The sequence below is a fragment of the Scyliorhinus torazame genome, chromosome 3 (genome assembly GCF_047496885.1).
Source record: "Scyliorhinus torazame isolate Kashiwa2021f chromosome 3, sScyTor2.1, whole genome shotgun sequence".
In the NCBI taxonomy this organism is placed as follows: Eukaryota; Metazoa; Chordata; class Chondrichthyes; order Carcharhiniformes; family Scyliorhinidae; genus Scyliorhinus; species Scyliorhinus torazame.
In genome coordinates, this window is record NC_092709.1 from 59,752,168 (window position 1) to 59,775,159 (window position 22,992).

At 45.5% G+C, this 22,992-nt stretch overlaps 1 protein-coding gene and 1 long non-coding RNA gene across 2 annotated transcripts in view; one reads left to right on the forward strand and one right to left on the reverse strand.

Moving 5' to 3' along the window:
* The window catches only part of fgf2 (fibroblast growth factor 2), a 95,938-nt gene extending 81,436 nt beyond the window's left edge, over nucleotides 1–14,502 (reverse strand). Inside the window, exon 1 of the mRNA XM_072495701.1 lies at nucleotides 13,854–14,502. Within this exon, the coding sequence (XP_072351802.1) occupies nucleotides 13,854–14,040 (187 nt within the window). The 5' untranslated portion in view covers nucleotides 14,041–14,502. The remainder of the gene's footprint in view (nucleotides 1–13,853) is intronic.
* LOC140408466 (uncharacterized) lies at nucleotides 13,671–22,774 on the forward strand. Its single transcript, XR_011940114.1, has 3 exons — nucleotides 13,671–13,898; nucleotides 14,950–14,994; nucleotides 21,894–22,774. It is a non-coding gene; the product is annotated as an uncharacterized lncRNA (long non-coding RNA).
* The last annotated feature ends 218 nt before the right edge of the window (nucleotides 22,775–22,992 follow it).

Here is a 22,992-nt window from a genome sequence, read left to right on the forward strand (position 1 = left end):
CCCACGCGGGAACCCAAACTTCACTCCCAACTCCTCCGAACTTGCGAACCGCCCATCCACAAACAAGTCCTTCATCTCCATCACCACTCTTTTCCTCCCATCCCTGAAACCTCGCATCCATTCTCCCAAGCTCAAACCTATGGTTCCCTTGGATCGGCATCAACCTCGACCCCGCCCCTAGCCAAGTGCTGCCGAAATTGCCTCCATATTTTCAGCATGGCCACCACCACCTGATTCCCCAAATTCATATCTGTGGTAAACGGGAGTTGTGCCATTGCCAGCGCCGGCAACCCCAACCAGCTACAAGAACCTGCCTCCATCCTCACCCACAAAGCCTCCGTCTGCCTACTCCGCACCTTTTCCACATTAGCGCCCAGTGATAGTTCAACAAGTTCAGAAAGGGGTGAATGGAACTTGGTGCAAGTTAGGACTCTGGCAGAGTTTTGGATGGCCATACTTCTGTGGAGAGCGGAACATGGGAGGCCAGCCAGGAGTGTATTAGGATTTCAACCACAAATGTGCAGAGACCAGGGAAGAGACAGCAAATGTTGTAGAGATTGGAGTCAGTCTTAGTGATGGCGCTGATGTGTGGTGGCAAAATCAACTTCGGGTCAAATAGGTTGTAAACAGCCTAGTTCAGCCTCAGACAATTGGCAAGGAACAATATTTGCTGTGGGGACCAAAGACAATGGTTTTGGTCTTCCCAATATTTAGTTATCCTCATGCAAAACTCTGTTGCCATATCCTATTTTGCATAATGTTACAAAGTCCATGCACACATTACCCTTCCTCTTGCACATTGGAGTCTTTGGGATACTGAAAATCAATTTTAGATTTGCCTCCTCGTGGTTAAATTCCTTTATTGGTTCCATATTTCTGGAATCACCTACAACCCCCTTTCCACTCTGACCTTTAATGTATCCCTTCTCCCTTTAACCTCTGACAAATCTCTGGAAATTCCTTCCCAAGTCTTTCATATTTTTCTTTATGGTGTTCCTTCAAACCCACCTCTTTCCACAAAACCCTTTGTCGCCCCTGTTAAGGTCTCCACCTTTGCCTCAATGTGTATTCATTTCTGAATTCCCTCAAACACCATGGAATCTTTTTCTGCATTAAACGATTTTAAAAATTCAAACTATTTTGTTAGTTTTCATTTGTTCTATTACTGCATGATATGCGGATTTGGCAGTTACAATAGTCAGAGGCTCCCAAAGGCCAGGAGAACCTGTGGAGGAACTAGACTGAATCAGTGGCCCAATAATGGGTTTTCTGTTTGTTGTTCTGTGCGTGGTACATTTTAGTGAGTTATCAGAAAGGACAAGCACTGGAGGGTTTAGGAAGCTAAGACTCACTTGCAAGAAACAAAAAAGCCTTGATAAAAGCAGCTAAAAAAGGTAATAATAGTAGTAGCCGAGGTGAGATAGAGCAATCACAGAGCAAAGAGAGTGGGATAGTGGTCAGCAAAAGTAGCTGATGACCAGATAGAAATATTGTCTAGGAAAAACAAAGGGACACAATTTTTCGCTAAAAATGCTGAAACAAAATACAAAAGTAACAAAAGAAAAGGAAGAATTGTTCCAGATTCGAGGCAAGAGGAGAAAGAATAAACAGACAACAATGTGATCTTGAATAGGTGGAGAAGTACAATGAGTATGGTAAACGGGGGTGCAGCCAATTTTGCCTATTATTACATTGGGAATAATTTAATTTAATCTAACTCCCTTATGCCTCTTCGAAAGAGTGGCATAGTATCTTTTATGTTCACCGATTTTAACATCTCATTCGAAAGATGACAGTGAGGCATTGAAATGTCAGCCAGATTATGTGCTCAAGTCTTTGAAGAGGGACTTGAACATACCTCTGCCTAATGCAAACAGGTCTTGCATTGGAATGATATACTGTACAGTTGAGCACATAGACACATACTGACATTTCAGGAGTTTTCCAGGTGTTTGAAGAACCAGAAACTCATTAAAGCAGTCTGCCCAGTTATACCAATTGTAAATTATCTAATCATTCGTAAAAGTCGTCAGTAGTTTTGGTTTGTATAAAACGGATTAAATAGGGATACTTTTCCCTTTTTGCCTCTAGATAAACAAGAAATGTAAGCATTCTGAATGAGTTCCAGTTAGCAATTTACCATGTTCAACGTCTTGGGCTACACTAGCTCAGTGAGGCACAGAGCAAAAGATACTGCTTTACGGTCATAAAAGGGACAATGGTTACTACTGAAAATCATCAGATTGTATGCCCATGAGCGAGTGGTCACTCTTTGTGTTTAATATTCTCAGACACCTTCTATATTAAAGTTGTGCTTCAAATTTGCAACTTTTTTTTGCTGTTTAGTTTTGCTTCTGTCAAACCTAAATGGCATTTATGTCTCTCTCTCTGCAAATTGATGAGTGAAATATCAGTTTTCTGTCAATGGGGGCCTGAATTCTCCTTTACCACCTCGGGGGTGGAACTACTATAATCCTCAAATTATAGAGCATCTTCACTTATACTGAGCAAAGTAGGCACCCAGTACCATGAATATGACCAACACCTGGGAGAAATAAGTAATGGTGAGACTGTTAGGACAGTGCATATAAGTATTTCCAGCAATTCTACTCTACGCTTTATTATTCAACATTTTGTTTAAGCGCTGAACTAACCAGAGTAAAATCAGTATCGTACGCCAATATCTCCTGCCACATTTTTTTGCATCTGTTCTCAACTCATGCACCTGCTCTCAACTCATTTGCATGATAGAATTGTGATGTGCTAGCAAAGCAGTTCTGGAGCAAATACCAACAACTCATTCCACAACAAATTAGTAAACTGCTGCATCATAAAGTTCTAGCATCTCAAAATATCTGGGTGAAATCACATTCAGTAATATTCTATCATATTACAAATTATCTCACTGCAAGCCAATCAGAATGGACCATTATAAAGCCATTAATGGCTGCCAGTATAACCACAAACTGTATAACCACAAACTATATGTTATTGGCAACTCTTAAGGCGGAAAAATCCTCCCAGGGTGAAGGAGAATTCATCAAACTCAAATGTGTTTGCTGAAGCATCCTACAGAAATGCAGAATTAAATTTTCTACTGCTATTCAATTGCAAGTAAATGAACTTATTGCACAGAAATTATGCACCTACAATGTTCCACAATATTTTTTAAAATACATCTTATTTTTGCTTTAACTTGAGGCTGGTCAGCAATACTAGTTATACACATTCAAGGCCCTTTAGTCCATCAAATTGCACAATTAAGAAAAAATCCAGGATGTGGGCATTGCTGGCTAGGCTAGCATTTGTTGCCCATCTCTAGTTGACCTTGAGAAGGTGGTAGTGAACTGCCTTCTTGAACCGCTGCAGTTCATGTGGTGTAGGTACACCTACTGTGCTGTTAGGGAGGGAAACCAAGACATATCCCATGACAAACATTAGTTTTCCCTTTTTGTTTAAGTAACACCGCACTTTTTTTGGATTCAGCAACATTGAAAAGATTCCCTTTCCTGAAATTGGAGGTTTACTATGAAATATATCGGACCATTACACTTTACGAGATCATCCACCTTCCAGTTGTTAGTCCAATTAAAAGTTTGTATCTCAATAATATTGTTCAGGGGATTTCCGGTTGCAGCTATGCAGAACTAAGTCGCATGTTCGGCAGCTCCCGCTTGGAACGGACTTTTGGGCTCTTTACAGAGCTCGCAACGGCATTTTTTCGACATTTCCCGGTGTGGGAAGAAGACTGCAACATTCCCCCGACAGTGTCCCCCAGGAATGGTATGTCTCTTGGTTACCAGACCCGGCAGAAACAGTAAAAGATTTGGCTGGAGCTGCAGGAAAGACAAAAGCCTCTTCCAGCATGCAGGTGGGGGAAGGGCAAGCTTAAAGGCCTCAAGCTGACTTGAGGGCCTTTATTAAAGGTGAATTCTAGCAGCAGAGGGAACAACTGTGAAAAGATCTCACCAAGGCCATTGAAGAAGCGGGGACGAGGCTTCCGGTGGCGGCCATGGAAGAGTAGGTTGCGCTTTCGGCAGCTCCCGTCTGGAACAGACTCTCAGACCTTTTTCAGGAGTTTCCACAGACTTTTTGGGGCAGATTGGTGAAGCGAACACTGCCAAAAGGATTCCCTCTCGAGACTTTTGGTTGCGGCTATGCGGAGCTTAAGTCGCACAGTCGGCGGCTCCCGCAAAAACGGACTTTTGGGCTCTTTTCAGGGCCCCCAACGGCACTTTGCCGACGTTTCCCGGTGTGGGAAGGAGTTAATAACAGCTCCCCGTCCGTATATGGCTTTAACTAAGAGCGGGGCGACAAAAAAGGTGGTGGTGGACCCGAAGAAGGGAGGGAAGAAGGACAAAATGGCGGCGGGCGGAGACCAGGCAGCGTGGAGGCAGTGGGAGGAGGAGCAACAGGAGGGTATCCAGCGCTGCCTCAGAGAGATTAAAACAGACCTGCTAGAGCCAATGAAGGCTTCTAGTGATAAGCTGCTGGAGACACAGACGGCCCAGGGGGTGGCGATCCGAGAGGCTCGACAAAAGATCTCTGACAATGAGGACAAGATCTTAGGCCTGGCGGTAAAGGTGGAGGCGCACGATGCGCTCCACAAGAAATGGCAGGAGCGGTTCGAGGAGATGGAGAATCGGTCGAGGCGGAAGAATCTGCGGATTCTGGGCCTCCCGGAGGGGATGGAGGGGCCGGACGTGGGGGCCTATGTGGTCACCATGTTGAACTCGCTGATGGGAGCGGGGTCCTTCCAGGGGCCCCTGGAGCTGGAAGGGGCCCATAGAGTGTTGGTGAGGAGGCCCAAGGCTAACGAGCCTCTGCGGGCAGTGCTGGTGCGGTTCGTCAATCGGGAGTGTGTGCTCAGGTGGGCCAAGGAGAGGAGCAGCAGGTGGGAGAACGCAGAGGTTCGAATATACCAGGACTGGAGTGCGGAGGTGGTGAAGAGGAGGGTCGGGTACAATCGAGTGAAGGCGGTGCTGCACAGGAAGGGGGTGAAGTTTGGCATGTTGCAGCCGGCGCGACTGTGGGTTACCTACAAGGACCGGCACCCTTATTTTGAGTCTCTGGAGGAGGCGTGGGCCTTTGTTCAGGCCGAGAAGCTGGACACAGACTGAGGGTCGGGATGGGCGATTGGGGATTGCGGTGGATATGTTATGCCTATTTTTTGTTCGGGGTGGGGGGCCTTTGCATTGTTTTGGGTTTCTTTTTCTCTGTGTTTTTCTCTTTCGGGTTGGGGAGGGTGGATGGGGCGGGTTGGGCAATTTTGGTTGGTGGCGGGGCCTGGTCGATGGAGAGCGCGGGCTTTTTCCCCGCGCCGAAGACTGGGGGGGGGGGGGGCAGGGCCGGGGAGCGAGATTGTTTCCCACGCTTAGGACAGAGGGGGGAGGGGGAGAGCCTGTGGATGGGGAGCGGGAGAGGAGGGTGTGCCACACAATGGGAGGAGTCAAAGGGGAGGCGGGAGTGGCCAGGGTCAGCAGGAGTCAGCTGACTTGCGGAAGTGCAACGAGGGGAGTACACCAGCTAGGATGGGTCCTAGCCGGTGGGGGGGGGAGGGGGGGAATTGAGTTGCTGCTGCGAAGGTCAAAGAGGATCTGGAGTGAGTGGGGGGGGGGGGGGGTCGAGACGGGGGTATGCCGCTGTGGGGAACGGGCCGGGTGTGGGGTGCGGGCGAGTGGCTGGCTGAGGAGGGGTCATGGCTAGTCGGCGGGGCGGGTAGCCCCCTGATCCGGCTGATAACCTGGAATGTAAGGGGACTGAATGGGCCGGTTAAGCGGGCCCGCGTGTTCGCGCACCTGAAGGGGCTCAAGGCGGATGTGGTTATGCTCCAGGAGACACACCTGAAGGTGGCAGACCAGGTAAGACTGAGGAAAGGGTGGGTAGGTCAGGTGTTTCACTCGGGGCTAGATGCCAAAAATCGAGGGGTGGCGATCTTGGTGGGAAAGAAGGTGTCATTCGAGGCATCGAGCATTGTGGCAGATAATGGCGGTAGGTACATAATGGTGAGTGGTAAGTTGCAGGGAGAGAGGGTGGTACTGGTCAATGTGTATGCTCCGAACTGGGACGATGCGGGTTTTATGCGGCGTATGTTGGGTCGGATCCCAGACTTGGAAGTGGGAGGCCTGATAATGGGGGGAGACTTTAACACGGTGTTGGATCCTGCACTGGATCGCTCCAGGTCTAGGACGGGTAGGAAGCCGGCGGCGGCCAGAGTGTTGAGGGGATTTATGGACCAAATGGGAGGGGTGGACCCTTGGAGATTTGCAAGGCCGGGGGCTAGGGAATTTTCATTCTTCTCACATGTCCATAAGGCTTATTCTCGAATCGACTTTTTCATTTTGAGTAGGGCGCTGATAGCGAGAGTAGAGGATACCGAGTATTCGGCAATAGCCATTTCGGACCACGCCCCGCATTGGGTGGACTTGGAGATGGGGGAGGAGAGGGACCAGCGCCCGCTGTGGCGCTTGGAGGTGGGGCTGTTGGCAGACGAGGAGGTGATCGAGTGGATCCGAGGAAGTATAGAGAGGTACTTGGAGACCAACGACAACGGGGAGGTCCGAGTGGGGATGGTATGGGAGGCACTGAAGGCGGTGGTGAGGGGAGAGCTGATCTCCATTAGGGCCCACAAGGAGCAGAGGGAGCGGGGGGGGGGAGAGGGAGAGGCTGGTGGGGGAGATGGTGAGGGTAGACAGGAGGTATACGGAAGAGCCTGAGGAAGGATTGTTGAGGAAGAGGCGCAGCCTCCAGGCCGAATTCGACCTGGTGACCACCAGGAAGGCGGAGGTGCAATGGAGGAAGGCCCAGGGGGCGGTCTACGAGTATGGGGAAAAGGCAAGCCGGATGCTGGCGCATCAGCTTCGGAAGCGGGACGCAGCTAGGGAGATCGGGGGAGTTAAGGACAGGGGAGGGAGCGTGGTGCGGAGTGGGGTTGGCATCAATGGGGTCTTCAGGGACTTCTACGAGAAATTGTACCGATCCGAGCCCCCACGGGAGGAGGGAGGGATGGGCCGTTCATGGACCAATTGAGGTTTCCAAAGGTGGAAGAGGGACTGGTGGCGGGATGGGGGCCCCGATTGGGCTGGAGGAGCTGATCAAAGGGATAGGAAGCATGCAGGCAGGGAAGGCACCGGGGCCGGGCGGTTTCCCGGTCGAGTTCTATAAAAAATATATGGACCTGTTGGGCCCGCTGTTTGTTAGGACCTTTAATGAGGCAACGGAGGGGGGGGCTTTACCCCCGACGATGTCCCGGACACTGATCTCCTTGATCCTGAAGCGGGACAAGGATCCCCTGCAATGTGGGTCTTACAGACCGATTTCCTTGCTAAATGTAGATGCCAAGGTGCTGGCGAAGATCTTAGCCACGAGGATTGAGGATTGTGTGCCACAGATCATCCATGAAGACCAGGCGGGGTTTGTGAAGGGGAGACAGTTGAACGCGAATGTGCGGAGGCATTTGAACATTATCATGATGCCGGCGAGGGAGGGGGAGGCGGAGATAGTGGTGGCGATGGACGCTGAGAAAGCCTTTGATAGGGTAGAGTGGGGGTACCTGTGGGAGGTGCTGAAGAGGTTCGGGTTTGGGGAGGGGTTTGTCAGGTGGGTTAGGCTGTTGTACGAGGTCCCGATGGCGAGTGTGGCCACAAATAGGAGGTCAGAGTACTTTCGGTTGCACCGAGGGACGAGACAGGGGTGTCCCCTGTCCCCCCTGCTCTTCGCACTGGCGATTGAACCCCTGGCTATGCCACTGAGTCGAGGAACTGGAGGGGGTTGGTGCGGGGTGGGGCGGAGCATAGGGTGTCGCTTTATGCGGACAACCTGCTGCTGTATGTGGCGGACCCGGTGGGAGGAATGCCAGTGTTAATGAGGATCCTTAGGGAATTCGGGGATTTTCCGGGGTACAAGCTCAATATGGGGAAGAGCGAGCTGTTCGTAGTTCAGCTAGGGGACCAGAAGAGGGGGATTGGCGAGCTCCCACTAAAAAGGGCGGAGAGGAGCTTCAGATATTTGGGTGTCCAGGTGGCCAGGAGCTGGGGGGCCCTGCATAGGCTTAACTTTACAAGGCTGGTGGAGCAAATGGAGGAGGAGTTCAAGAGGTGGGACGCGTTGCCGCTGTCCTTGGCGGGTAGGGTGCAGTCAATCAAAATGACGGTGCTCCCAAGGCTTTTGTTCCTGTTCCAGTGCCTCCCCGTGTTTATCCCGAAGGCTTTTTTCAGGCGGGTTAACAGGAGTATAATGGGGTTTGTGTGGGCGCGAGGGACTCCGAGGGTGAGAAGGGTGTTCCTGGAGCAGAGTAGAGATAGGGGGGGCTGGCGCTGCCCAACCTCTGTGGGTACTACTGGGCCACCAATGCAACGATGGTGCGCAAGTGGGTGAGGGGGCTGCATGGAAGAGGCTGGAGACGGCGTCCTGTGTGGGTCTGAGTCTGGGGGCGCTGGCAGCGGCGCCGCTGCCGCTCCCTCCAAGGAGGTATACCATGAGCCCAGTGGTGGTGGCGGCCCTCAGAATTTGGGGGCAGTGGAGGCAGCATAGGGGGAAGTTGGGGCCTCGGCGTGGACCCCATTACGGGGGAACCACCGGTTCGCCCCAGGAAGAACAGGTGGACGGTTTTCGGGGTGGCACAGGGCAGAGATACGAAAGTTGGGGGACCTGTTTGTGGACGGGAAGTTCGCGAGCTTGGGTGAGCTAGAGAAGTACGGGCTCCCCCCCTGGGAACACCTTCAGGTACTTACAGGTAAGGGCGTTTGCCAGACAGCAGGTGGTGGAATTCCCACGGCTACTGCCACACACAGTACAGGACAGGGTGCTCTCGGAGGGGGTGGGTGGGAGTGGGAAAGATCTCGGAAACTTACCAGGTGATGCAGGAGGAAGAGGAGGCCTCGGTGGTGGAGTTGAAAGGTAAGTGGGAGGAGGAGTTGGGAGAGGAGATTGAAGAGGGGACATGGGCAGATGCCCTAGGAAGGGTGAACTCTTCCTCTTCGTGCGCGAGGCTCAACCTCATACAGTTTAAGGTGCTGCACAGGGCACACATGACCAGGACAAGGATGAGCCGGTTCTTTGGGGGTGAGGACAGGTGTGTTAGGTGCTCAGGGAGCCCAGCAAATCACACCCATATGTTCTGGGCATGCCCAGCACTGGAGGAATTTTGGAAGGGTGTAGCGAGGACGGTGTTGAGGGTGATAGGATCCAGGGTCAAACCGGGCTGGGGGCTCGCAATATTTGGGGTGGCAGAGGAGCCGGGAGTGCAGGAGGCGAAAGAGGCCGGAATTCTGGCCTTTGCGTCCCTGGTAGCCCGGCGAAGGATTCTCCTTCAGTGGAAAGATGCGAGGCCCCCAAGCGTGGAATCCTGGATCAGCGATATGGCAGGGTTCATTAAATTGGAGAGGGTGAAATTCGCCTTGAGAGGGTCGGTACAAGGGTTCTTTAGGCGGTGGCAACCGTTCTTAGACTTTCTGGCAGAACGATAGACATTGGTCAATGGCAGCAGCAGCTCGGGGTGGGGGGGGGGGGGGGTTCTTTATTTTTGTTTATGTTATTTACACTGGAGGGTCTGAGGGGGTGTATACACCGGTTGTGTTAAGTTGGGATGTTAATGTTAATTTATTATTTATGTACAGGGGGAGCGGGGGTTGGGGGGTTGCTTTTTTAGATTGTGTTTTGTACTTAACCCTGTTGGGTTCTTTTTTCTTTCTCATTTTGTTACTGATATTTTATGAAAACCTTTAATAAAAATTATTTTTAATTAAAAAAATATTGTTCAGAGGTACATCTGGAGCTGTTGAATGTAGTTGTCAAACATTTTCCACTGTCCTACTACAGCCTAAATGAGACACCACTGTCAAACAGCAAATTTCCAAAGCAACCCTGATATTTATTTTGTTCAAAAACTGGAAAATCTCTTTTGAATACTGGACAATCTCAGCAGGCCTGACAGCATCTGTGGAGAGAGAAGAGAGCTAAGGTTTAGAGTCTGGATGACTCTTTATTATTTTGTTCTCATCTAAATTTCTGCATCATTTGTTGGTCAGTTAGCTCAAATAATAGTGATTGTTAAGCACATAGGACAAGCCAAGATCATGAAAGCTGCTGGATAAATGCAACTTTCTTTGCTTTCCCTCAGGAAATATTTATAAACTTTGTGGCTCTTGTTGAAGCTATCATTAGTGTAATACTTCAGCAAGTCACTAACCCTACTCGAGTCCTCACCCTAACAAAAAATCCCCAGTGTCACAACTGGCTCATAGTTTTTAATCAAATACCCCAACATGCAAAATGTACAAAAAAATTGAATATTGATTTTTGATGTTTTCTCAACTTGTGGCCTTGTGTTTATTTGAAAATATTCTGCCCAATTTCACACAGTACAGATGAAATATCCCAGAAACAATATGATCGGGTTTCAATAATAACATCTGTTATGACTAGTAATTCTGAGCAGTAACAGGGTAGAAAGCTTACAAATGCCCAAAACTAAAATCTACCCTTGGCACATCACACTAAATCTATTTCTTACATTTTAGGTATAAATTTTCAATGCTCGCACGAAAGATTGTTTAGACCAGCAAACTGAGCCATTGTACATACTAACTGGAGGCAAAATTGATCTTGAATGTAACCCTTTTATTGGTTTGATTACAGCAAAATTGATTTGCAGATACAATTTGGGTAATTTGATTGTTTTGCATATTTGAAAAAAAAATCATTACATTTCTCACGCTGGAAAAATTCTGTGAACTTAAATAAATCAATTTCATACCATATTCAAGTTAAATAGCATGCATCTTATAAAGTAAAAAATATTGCAACATTACCATGCTGTGTAAAAATTCATCAAAAGTCTTTCCAGATTATACTTCTTTATTTCTTTTCATAACAAACAGCTAATCTCACTGTAAATGATCCCTTGCCCTCTCAACAAGTTTAGCAAGGCAATTTCTTTTTAACTTGTGTTTGTTTAGGATATGGATATCACAGGATGAGGTGAATCATATTGCAAAGAAGGTGACCATTCGACCCATCGTGTCAGTGCCAGCACTTTTGAAAGTCCAGTCCCTTTCACTCTCCCTGTAAAAATTGCAAACTTTTATCTTTTTAAGTATACATTCAATTTCCTTTCAACTCTAATACAACTTTGGTTGGTTCCTACCCCTTGCTCCTCATTACATTTCCTATGATTAAATGCAACATAATAGCATTCTCTACAATTTCATTGATTTAGAACTAAATCAATGCTCTATAGCTGTTTAAACTCCAGTGACATCACTTTTTTTTTTTAGGCACAGCCATATGTTATTAATTAAACAACCATCTCCATGAAACACAAATGCAGGTCAGGGGGTGGCGTCACTGCATGCGGTGCAATATAAGTGGTGCGCTCGTTCTAAAATGTGGTTGATACATTACTGTTCATTTGGTTTGTGGTTGCTGCAATATAGAATGCCATCATGTTAGCAAGTTGTTGACAAAATGTAACTACTCTATTTACTTTCAAAACTACCCCTGCAGAATTAACAAAATGTTCTCTTTACACAGAGGACAGAAGACAAAAATCAACAAATTCATGTGACAACAAGAATGACAAAAGTTTTAGCCATTTATACTAATAAACTAAACCAAAAGACTACTCAAGTATAAACCATATTAATGCCTCCAGTAAATCCAAAATTGTTCATCCTTGTGTGTGCAGGTCTTAACATATTAGGTAGCCGTCAGTATTTAACACAAAAAACAAACCATAAGCTATGAACTTCATTACTTCTTTAAAGCTTCCAGGCTCTTTCAAGGCTCTGGATTCACAGGGTTGTTGCAAATTACCTCTACTTTGCTATAGATTTATGTTGGCTGTAATGCTCAAATGAAATTCTCACCAGGCACATTTTATCTAAAGAAAACCCCATTTGATAAAGGCTACAGACACAGATGTGTACTACAGTTCAATAATTAAAAGTTACAATATGCCGGTCCTGTAATTTAAATGATGCTCAGTAAATCGAGGGTTGATCAGAACATTCTTCCCAAGGCCGCATGCAAAGCCAGGCAAGCTCAATTGAGCATGTCAAAATGCTTAATGCACCACATGTTGTTTTAAAGAAAACTTTAAAACATTTTTCAACTGGTTTCAAACCTCACCTAGGTTTCCACTAATAATACAATCCATATTTCACTAGCTTAAGGAAATAACGTGCAACGCCTGAGTGAGATAGTCGAAAACTGAGAGGCGGGGGGAGGGGAAGAGAGAGAGAGAGAGAGGGAGAGAGGAGAGAGACAGGAAAATGAAAAATCGTGTAAGTCTGTGCAATATTAGAAAGTTCAGATAATATCATAGCACTTCCGCCACTAAAATGATGCAAACCCACTGCAATGAGAACTCCATGTTGGAGTAAGGCAAGCATTTGACAACTCAGGAAGCAATCCATTTCAATTACGCAAAAAACAGCTTGTAATAATAGAGGAAACCGGAAAAAATACAGAAACCAATGGCAAAAATCTAAACTGTAAAACTTTAGATTTCACTCCCCCACATCCTGAACAAAATCTAGTCATAACTGGCGCTAAAGCTAAATCTCTGGCGGATTTACATTGTGTTGAACTGGAATCCATCTCAACCCAGGTGCACTCGTTTTGCTTTAGCTGATGTTTCTGACACAAATTTTATTAAAAAGCCACCTCCAAACTGGCCGTTTATAGAACTTCATTTTTTAATTCCCGATCGCAACTGATTGTGTGCTATTGACGTGCTAAATCACTGGCATTGCTGCCAGTCCTAGGAATGGAAACAAAGATGGATAATGAGATGATGAAAAACACAATTCAATCGTTCACTCGCACCCTGTAGCACATCTCTCTCTGACTATATAGCATTTGCAAATGGCATGGCAGAAGATGATGGTCTGAGAGTGTTGCATTGCAAGAAAACTTCATGTCATCGATAATGGTGTCTCAGAATGCAACAAGAAGGTGGGCGGGATTTTCAAGATATTCTATTTCTGAATGCTTACATTAGGGTTCATGTAGATAATCATTCATCCGGGCGAGAGTTGGGCTACATGTTGCATGTTGCTTAAAATGTTAGATTTGCCTGCAAAAAGTTGAAAAGTAATATTTCTTAACACTTATCTTCGATAGAAACAGTAAGAATTTCCGAAATATCTTGGGGGGGGGGATGTAAAGTCATTATCAGGGAGTTGGGGGGGCAGGGGGGGGGGGGGGGGGATGATGAAATGGTTTTATTTATAGTTGCCAGGCAACCATCCCAAGGCACCCCAAACATTTTTTTCACCTCATGATGAGAGTTGATATATAAAATAGATTCTACAGCTTTAACCAGAACAATAGCTACCTGGCAAAATAAAATGGGCGAAAGAATGGCAACAAAAATGTACCTGCTGTGGGGTTGGTGTGGCAACGGTCATCTCGCCCCCACAACATGGGGCAAAGTGACGATGGTCTTTTAGCGAGTGTCCAAAAGGTCAAGCAAAAGCTGTGGCCTTAAAGGTGGACAGTTTCTTGTACTTCTGGGGATTGGAAGGGGGGGGGGTATAAATCAAGTCTATAAATAGAAACTATTTCTGGAATTGGTGGTCAGGACTGGAGTCGAAACCATAAATTACAATTGGGGCAGAATGGAAACTAAGTTAATTATTACATAGCAATAATATGACTAAGTGCTGGTTTGGGGGTTGGAATTGCAGAACATCAATGGAAATAGAATGTGCAACACCATAACTGGAATAGTAAATAATAATAATATAAATAAAGCTTTGGATGATGCGGAATGAAAACAAGGAGCTGGAACATTTAAAGGAAAAGAAAACTTTTCAGTAAAGATGTTGATGGAAATCTGCAACACTCACTGTTGCCATCGTTCTTCTCCCGGGTTCCGTCCACCCTGCCGTCCGGTAAGATCCTCAGGAAGTAGCCCCCGTTTTTACAGTACAGTCTCTTGGGCTCCTTGAATGATCCCGGAGGGAAGGGGCTGTTGCCGGCATCGGGGAGAGTGGGCAGGGTGCTGACCCCTCCTGTTCCCGCCGCCGCCGCCATGTCCCGGGGCCCCAGCAGCACCCACCCCGGGCTCGCCGCCTCCACTTGCCCACCTCCCTTGCCTGTGCCCGGGGATGGCGGACTTGACTCTCCTTCCCCGCTCCCTCCCTCACAGGGTGACACGCACTCCTCCTTCCACTTTCTCCTTCATGTGAAGCGCCAAAGTGAGCTGGGTGATTTTCCACTTATTAAAACAAAATCTCTTTTCTTTCTCTCGTCCTAGAAAACAGAGTATTGTTTCTTTACCCCCGCCCCGCGTTCTCTCTCTGCTCAAAGTATTCAGGCAACCCAACGCTAACTTTATGATAAGGAATAACGGTTCATCCCATCACTTCGCAAGTAACTCGCTCGTCATAATTCCCGGTATTTGGCGGGACACACACACTCTGCGTGTGTTGCTGTAAGTGGGGACGCCACTTGCTGGAAATGTTTTACTTTCTGACCCAGACTGAACGCTGAAGCCACACTCCTCCCTCCCTCCCTCTCCAACTATCACAAGTGCGCACGCGTGTCTCCAGGAGCCAACTTTGTCCGTCTCCTTGAGGCGAGGGAGGAATTGGGACAGGATACAAGTGCTTTTAAAGGGTCCACGTCCATGTGTGGGCTCGTTCCGCCGCACCCCCAATGGCAACATTGCGGCACCCTTTCCCGAAACGCTTGATGCAGTTTTTTCCCCGCTTTCCCTCACTCGTGAGACAGGACAACCTCCCCCCCCCCCCCAACCACCAAATCAAAATCCTTCCACTCATGGTTTAGAAACACAATTCAGATTTATCAAAGAAATATGGGATTGCAAAAGGAACAATCAGCAGAGCGCCCACACTATAAACAGTGACTGCGCTTCAAGAATGCTGCAAAGGTGACCCGTGATAAGTTGCAACTCTTCCCTTTTCTCTCTTTTTCTGTCAGGTAACCCGACGGCCACCGCCAAATCCGGGGGTACAATGAGAACAGGTATTGTTTTACATAATGTAAGGGGGGGGGGGGGGAGAGAATAAGTGTGCCAGATTTTCAATCATACCATAGAGACAAGAATCTGTGATGTTCAAACTTGAAAACTTTTTATACATTACGGTTCAACAGTAGACGGTGGACGAAGTCACCGTTAAGTTGACTTAGATTTTAGCCCAAGCATGTCCCTCTGACCGTGCTAACCTGCATGGCCAACACCTGGATATTTTCCGATTTCTTCTTTCGAGATGCCGAAAGGGGAGGGGGGCACTTGGTGCTATTTTGTGTGTTCTGGTGGCAATGAAGTAGCTGCAATACTTGACAATTGGACCCAGTAACAAACCGCGGGGGTGGGGGGGGGGGGGGGGGGCTGCAGGTACAGATCTCTTTATTACTGCCCAAATATATTCATAACAGATAAAGTGAGAACGTCGACACTGTAAAAGAATGTTTACACTCGACCCTCAGTGTGCAAAATATATATTAAAAACGAGTCTTGCATTTATATGGCGCTTTTCACGGTCACCTGACGTCTCAAGGCGCTTTCCATCAATGATGTACTTTGCAACATACGCTTAATAACGCATCTTGCTTAGAGGCCGCGTACACATACAGCCACTGCCAAGTCTCTACCAATAGCGCCATCATTATATCCCCACTTCAGTACTAAACTTGTACGTAAACCGAGCAGAACTAGTAGCATCGTCCAACTCTCATTAGCTCAATTAAGCAGTATTTATATGAACATGGCAGAGGCACTGTGCATCCATAACATAGGGTCTCCATTTAATTAATATGAAAATGTTATTATCTCATTAATGTAACAATTGTCATTAAGATTTCTAGTTTAATATTTTAATTTTACTTTTAAAGATCCATCCATTCCATAATTTAAAACTTTAAGTTTGTAGTTGTGCAGTTTCACCAATAGGTTTGTTCTAGGTAACCAGGAGCAAAGAGAATAATAATAATCACTTATTGTCACAAGTAGGCTTCAATGAAGTTACTGTGAAAAGCCCCTAGTCGCCACATTCAGGCGCCTGAAATGACCAGGATATGATTTGTTCACCTACAGAAATGGTTAACAGCGTCACAGCTGATGTTAGATCAGTCTGTTGCTTGTCAGTCATGGTGTTTAATCACTATATTGATGACTGAGGTAACACACTGTCTCATTGAAATAACTCATATATCATAGTTTGCCAATGACCCAACGATTAGTACAGACAGCAGCATAACATTACAAAGTGACAATGGCAGATTGACTAAGTGGGAATAACACAGGCGGATGGATTTCAACGTCGGTAAGTGTGAGGTCATTTATTTTGGACCTAGAAAAAAAGATTCAAGTACTTTCAAATAGTGAATAGCTAGGGACAGTGGAGATCCGAAGAGAATTGGGACACTATATATTTTTTTAAATCTTTATTATTGTCACAAGTAGGCTTACATTAACACTGCAGCAAAGTTACTGTGAAAATCCCCTAGTCACCACACTCCCGGCGGGAGTACTCTTGGGTACACTGAGGGAGAATTCAAAATGTCCAAATTACCTAACAACCTTGTCTTTCAGGACTTGTGGGAGGAAACCAGAGCACCCGGAGGAAACCAAGCAGACACGGGGAGGACGTGCAGACTCCGCACAGACAGTGCCCCAAGCCAGGAATCGAACCTGGGACTCTGGCACTGTGAAGCAACAGTGCTAACCACTGTGCTACTGTATACACTGATCGCTAAAAAATAGTAATTAAGGGCAAAGCAATCAAAAATAATGTTAGCCATTATATGAAGAGGACTAGATTATAAAGAAGGGGAAACTTTGCTACAGCTATACAAAGCGGTGGTTAAACCACACTGAAGTAAGGCGAGAGAGGCCGATGTTTTGGCCTTTGCGTCCCTAGTAGCCCGGCGCAGGATATTGCTAATGTGGAAAGAAGCCAAGCCCCCGGGGGTGGAGACCTGGATAAATGACATGGCAGGGTTTATAAAGCTAGAGCGGATTAAGTTCGTTCTAAGGGGGTCGGCTCAAGGGTTCACCAGGCGGTGGAAACCATTCGTCGAATACCTCGCAGAAAGATAGATGGAATGGAAAAAAGAAGGCAGCAGCAGCAGCCCAGGATGGGGGGGGGGGGGGGGGGGAGGAACCAGAAGGACTCTCAGGGTTGTTAATATATACTGTATAATATGTATAGGTCGTTGCTACAGATAATTATATATTGGACTGTTAAATTATATTTTTGGAGAGTGTTACTTGTGATAAGGCAGTTGCCAATTAGGGTTAGTTTTCATTTTTGTTATTTATTACTTATTCATTTTCTGTTTATAAAATAGGTCATTGTTAAAAAAAATTTTTTTTTAAAAACACACTGAAGTAGTATATACAGTTCTGGACAACACACTTTAAAAAGGATACATTTGCCTTGGGAAAAGTGAAGCACCGATTTACCATAATGTTACCAGCACTCCAAGGGCAAAATATGAGGTACTATTAGATACATTAGGGTTGTATTTCCTGCTTTATCGTGGTTGAGGAGTTAATAGGTTGAGGTTTTAAGCATTTTTAGACAGAGAAAAAATAATTACACTCTTTCCCAGGAAGGTAGTAGATGCTGGCTTAATTAATAGTTTTACATCTGGGATCAACTTAATTGTGCTAACCAATGTATTAGGAAGTATGGAGCAAAGATGGGTAAATGGAGTTCGGATTCAGATTAGCCAAGATCTCATTGAATGACAGGATACACTTGAGAGGCTGATTAATGGACACTCACTTTGACTGCAGAGGCCTGAAGTCAAACCACCAGCTGAAAGCAAAGTTTGATGTGAAATAAAGTGTCTCTCCAGAATGATAGGGGCCTGAATGCAAAGCTCGAGCTGAAGGCCCAGTTTGATGAGAAATTAGGTGTCACTCCAAAAAGCCTGCTGCCTGTGAGTACTGCATTTTCTAAACTACAAGGATCCTGAATGCATGAATCTGACAGAACCTAGCTGAGGGGTGATACTACCTTCCCTCAAAAAACCTTCCCTCTTTGCTTAGCTCTATCTTCCACCACTTGGCCCTCCCAGACCATCACTGTGGCAGTGTGGTCTTTATCACCAAATTTGCATCATGATCTGCCCCCTTTCTCTGTTATTTTCTCCTCCTTTAAGTATCTCACCTTTTCCATTCCTCTCACCTCATTTAAAATCCCAACTCTCTACTGCTCAACCAAGTATCGTAAAATGTTGTCGCCAAGGTAGCTTTCTCCCTCAGCCTCTGCATTGTACAACTTTGCATCCTTGATTATTTCAGCCTCCATCTCAATTCATCTTACCTTCTTTCCCCTCTGGGTTCACTGCCCTGTATCCTCCCATAATCTCTCACTCCATGTGAGCCCTCCAACCCATCATCACTTGGACCTCACCATCTCACATGGCCTCGGTAGTCAATCAGGGACAAATCTATCTCTAATCACAGCCTTGTACAGCTATCTACCCTTCTCCTAATCCTACTGCTTGTTTTCCCACTCCTAGAAAAAAATCCCTCCCAATTCATTTAAACCTGTGCCTTTCTATTTGACCATCTGCCTTAGTATTCCCTTACACAAAAACAGTACCTTCTGTTTTTGTTTCAGATTCCAGCATCCACAGTAATTTGCTTTTATCTAGTATTGTTTATGGAGTTTGGGTCAAATTTGATGGACTATTAAAAGGTCCGTTGGCCTCGGGTGGGAATTTCCAGCCTCGGGGGTGGGTGGGACCAGAAAATCCCACCCAAAGAATTAGTTTATTTGCACACTCTCAAAACCTGGGAGGGGGGTCTTAACATTGCCACCTGTGTATCCCTTATCTGGGTCCCCAAGATGGTTGAATGTCTCAACCATTAAGCATTGAAGGAAGGTGGCAGAGCCACCTAGTAGATAGACCCCAGTGAGAAAGAACATACTATCTGTGGCTAACGTAGGAAGTTAAAGATAGTATCAAATTGAAAGAAAAAGCGCACTATTCGCAAAGATTAACGGCAGATTAGAAGATGGACAGAATTTAAAAACAGGAAAAAATGACAAAAAATAAAACAGGGGAAAATTGGAGTTTGAGGGAGAGTTACCTAGAAATATGAAAGCAAAATTAAAGAGTTTCTACAAGTAGTTAATAGAATCATAGAATCCAGACTGTGCAGAATGAGTCCATTTGGCCCATCAAGTCTAAACTGGCCTTTGTAAAGAGCACCCTATTTAAGCCTATTTAAAAAGGAAAAGAGAAATATTGGGAGTACGCGACAGAGGAAGTCTGGGAATTAATAATGGCAGGTAAATTGAACAGATATTTTACATCTGCCATCCAAAACTGGAAGGCCTGTTTTTATAAGTTAAAAGGCATCAAAGCAGTTATGCCGAGATCAATTTGTGCATTTGCATTCTGTCGGGCAAGGGTGGGCGGGGTCAGGAGGGTCATGATGTCATGGGGGGGGCTCAGAAATTAAGGTAAGTGAGGGGCCCAATAAAGTGTAAGTCCACCCCTGGCCATAGGGGAAATGCGGAAATCTATTATTATGGAGGTTATAGCGAGGCACTTAGAAAATCTCAATGAAATCAGACAGAATCCCTTCATGAAAGGGAAATAATTTTTGACTAATTTAATAAAGTTCTTTGAGAAAATAACAAGTAGCTTGGATAAAGGGAAACTTGTGATTTTTAAATTCATTTTTGGGATGTGGGTGTCACTGGCAGGGCGAGCACTTGATGCCCATCCCTAATTGCCCTTGAACCGAGTGGCTTGCTGGCCATTTCAGAGGGCAGTTAAGAGTCAAATGTAGGCCAGACCCAGTAAGGATGGCAGATTTCCAAACCAGATGGGGTTTTACGGCAATTGGCAATGGTCATCATTAGACTTTTAATTCCAGATTTTTATTGATTGAATTCAAATTTCACCATCTGCCATGGTGGGATTCAAACTCAGGACCCCAGAGCATTACCCTGGATCTCTGAAGTACTAGTCCAATGACAATGTCACTGCGCCACCTCCTCTCCTTATGGTATACTTAGATTTCCAGAAGGTGTCAGATCAAAGATTACTGTACAAAATAAGAGCACATGGTGTAGGGGTAACATATTAACGTAGATAGAAGATTGGTTAACAAACAGGAAACAAACTTTCAGGTTAGAATGATGTAACTAGTGGAGTGCCACTGGCATCAGTGCTGAAGCTTCAACTATTTGCAGTCTATATTAAGAACTTGGATGATGTGACCGAGATATGGTTTGCAAAATTTGCTGATGATTTGTAGGAAAATAAACTGTGAAGACGATATAAAGAATCTGCAAAGGGATATGGATGGGTTAAGTGAATGGGCAAAATATTGGTAGAAGGGCTTTAATGTGGGAAATTATGGACTTGTTCAATTTGGCAGGAAGAATAAAAAAGCAGCATATTGTTTAAATGGAGAGAGACTGCAAAACTCTCAGGTACAAGGGGACCTTGGTGTCCTGGTATGTGAATCACAAACCATTGGTATGCAGGTGCACAAATATTCAGGAAGCCAAATGAAATGTTGTCATTTATTGCAAGGGGAATGGAATATTGCAGTAGGGATGCTTTGCTGCAGTTTATAGGGTATTGGTGACCATATCTCGTGTATTTTGTACAGTTTTGATGGCGATGAGGAGAAGATTTTTTTCTTTTTTTGGGTCGTCAGTCTGTGGAACTCTTTTCTCCAGAGAGTGGTGCAGGCAGGGTCATTAAATATTTTAAAGGCAGAGGTAGATAGATTCTTGATTGGGGTGGGACGTGGCACAGTGGTCAGCACTGCTGCCTCACAGGGCCAGGGACTCAGGTTCGATTCCGACCTTGGGTAACTGTCTGTGGAGTTTGCATGCTCTCCCCGTGTCTGCATGGGTTTCCTACCACAGTCCAAAGATGTGCAGGTTAGGTGAATTGGCTATGCTAAATTACCCCTGAGTGTCCAAAGGTTAGGTTGGGTTGTGGGGATAGGGCGGAGAAGTGGGCCTAGGGTTAGGGTGCTCTTTCGGAGGGTTGTGCAGACTTGATAGGCCGAATGGTCTCCTTCTGCACTGTAAGGATTCTATGATTTCTACAAGCGAGTCAAAGCAAACAGAGGGTAAGAATGAAAGGGGAGCTGAGGCCACAATCAGATCAGCCATGATCTTATTGAATGGTGGATCAAGCTTATGGAGGCTAAATGGCCGACTCCTACTCCTAATTCGTATGTGTGTAAATTAATCAATATTTTAACATGCAATAATTACAGAAGCTAAATGGAGAATGCCTAGAAATAATTTTGGCTTTCATAAATCTCAGAATCAGCCCAGATTAGTTCTTCCCACCATCCACTGCTTATTTTTCCAAAATTATAACAACGTTAATTTATACACCTGCCTGCCCTGACTCAGTATAATAAGCTCCTAATAATCTCCTAGCACCAATTTCATGCAGTCTCTGCACCCACAAGCAAATTCAGCCCATGACTTGTCCCCTGTGCTTTTCCCAATATGATCAAATTTCTGTGATGCTTCAACAAAATAGAACTGCACATTACAGATGGTGCCGAAACTGCTTAGAAATAAATTCACTATTACAGCCTCATTTGCTGTTCAAAAGCACAATTTTGCAGTGCCCACTCATGTTGCATTTGACAAACTGCAGAAGCTCTGCGATTGTGGGCTGCAATCCGTGAGGGAGAGATGCAAGTTTCCTGCTCCATCGTTTTACCAGCATTGTGCCATTTGTTTTGTGTTATGATTGTCCCAGTTGATTACTCAGCATATGTTGTTTGGTTTAAGAACTTTCACTGTCAATGAATCACCAAACTCAATCGCTAAAAATAGCAACAGTGCTGGACTCAAAGATGTAAGAATCCAAGAAGGATGAGATGTGGAAGTTAACTTGTATCTTACTTTTGCCAGAAGTCTTACAAGACATACAATCCAAAGCTGAAATACCAAAAGAACATGAATCCCCTCATAATACCACATAATGATTCAGAGGAGAGAAATAAGAACCAGACCTCTGTGCTCCTGCGGCATGCTCCAGGCTGCTCCTTTCACAACTGGAAGCCAAGTCAAAGATTTTTTAATAGCTGACTCGTATTGATTCATTTTGTGAATTGCAATATGTATGTTTTATTCACATGAAGCCACCATAATGAATAAGCTGTTTTAGTAAAAGGAGTCACTTGTGCATATTTAATTCCGGCTGTCTCTTGCTGTTTCTAATCCCAAGAACCTCACACTATGATGAAAATAAGATGGTATGACTCTTTTTGAAGGGTTTTGTCTACTCTCTGCAGAGAAACAGCATTTTAAGCTGCAGACTTGGGAAACAGTAAGGCTGTGTTAAAGACATACAAGCTCAGAGCAAACAAGCAGGAAAGCTTCAGAAAAGCTGCTATTGCTGATGAAAAGTTTTCAATCTACCACCTGTTGAACTATATTTAGAGTCATCATCTGTCTTCCCTCATTGGTAAAAGTTGTTGTGAAATTTTGAAGGGGAATTTTCATCACGAAGAGAAAAGGAAATATACCTTTCCACTATGGCGGTAAAGAATTAGAAGGCACTTGTGAAACACTTACACCTGAGAAAAATTACAATGGGCCATAACTTCCTTGGAGTGGTAATCAGTGTTGGACCCACTCACCTATGCCAAATTTCTTCCTTTCCTGTCTTACCCAACCTTCCTGACACGGGCTGCGAAACTTTCACCAGAACCCAGTGTGGTAAACCACTGTTGTGTTGATCCCCAAATTTCTTTCTCTGTCAGTCTGGCCTCAATAAAAGTTGAGATGGATTTGCACGTAAAAAGAAGTTATTTATTTAGCTTGCAAGCTTGAATCATCTTACAGAAACGTAAGAGACATCCAGCCTCTTACACCCCAGAAAACGACTGAACTAAAAGACAAAGGGATCTCTGCAAAATCAATTCAAATGGTATCAAGTTTCACATACTCGACGGACATAGGTCAGCCTATGTCCCTCCTGACCTGTTCGATCTATTCTGATTGGCTC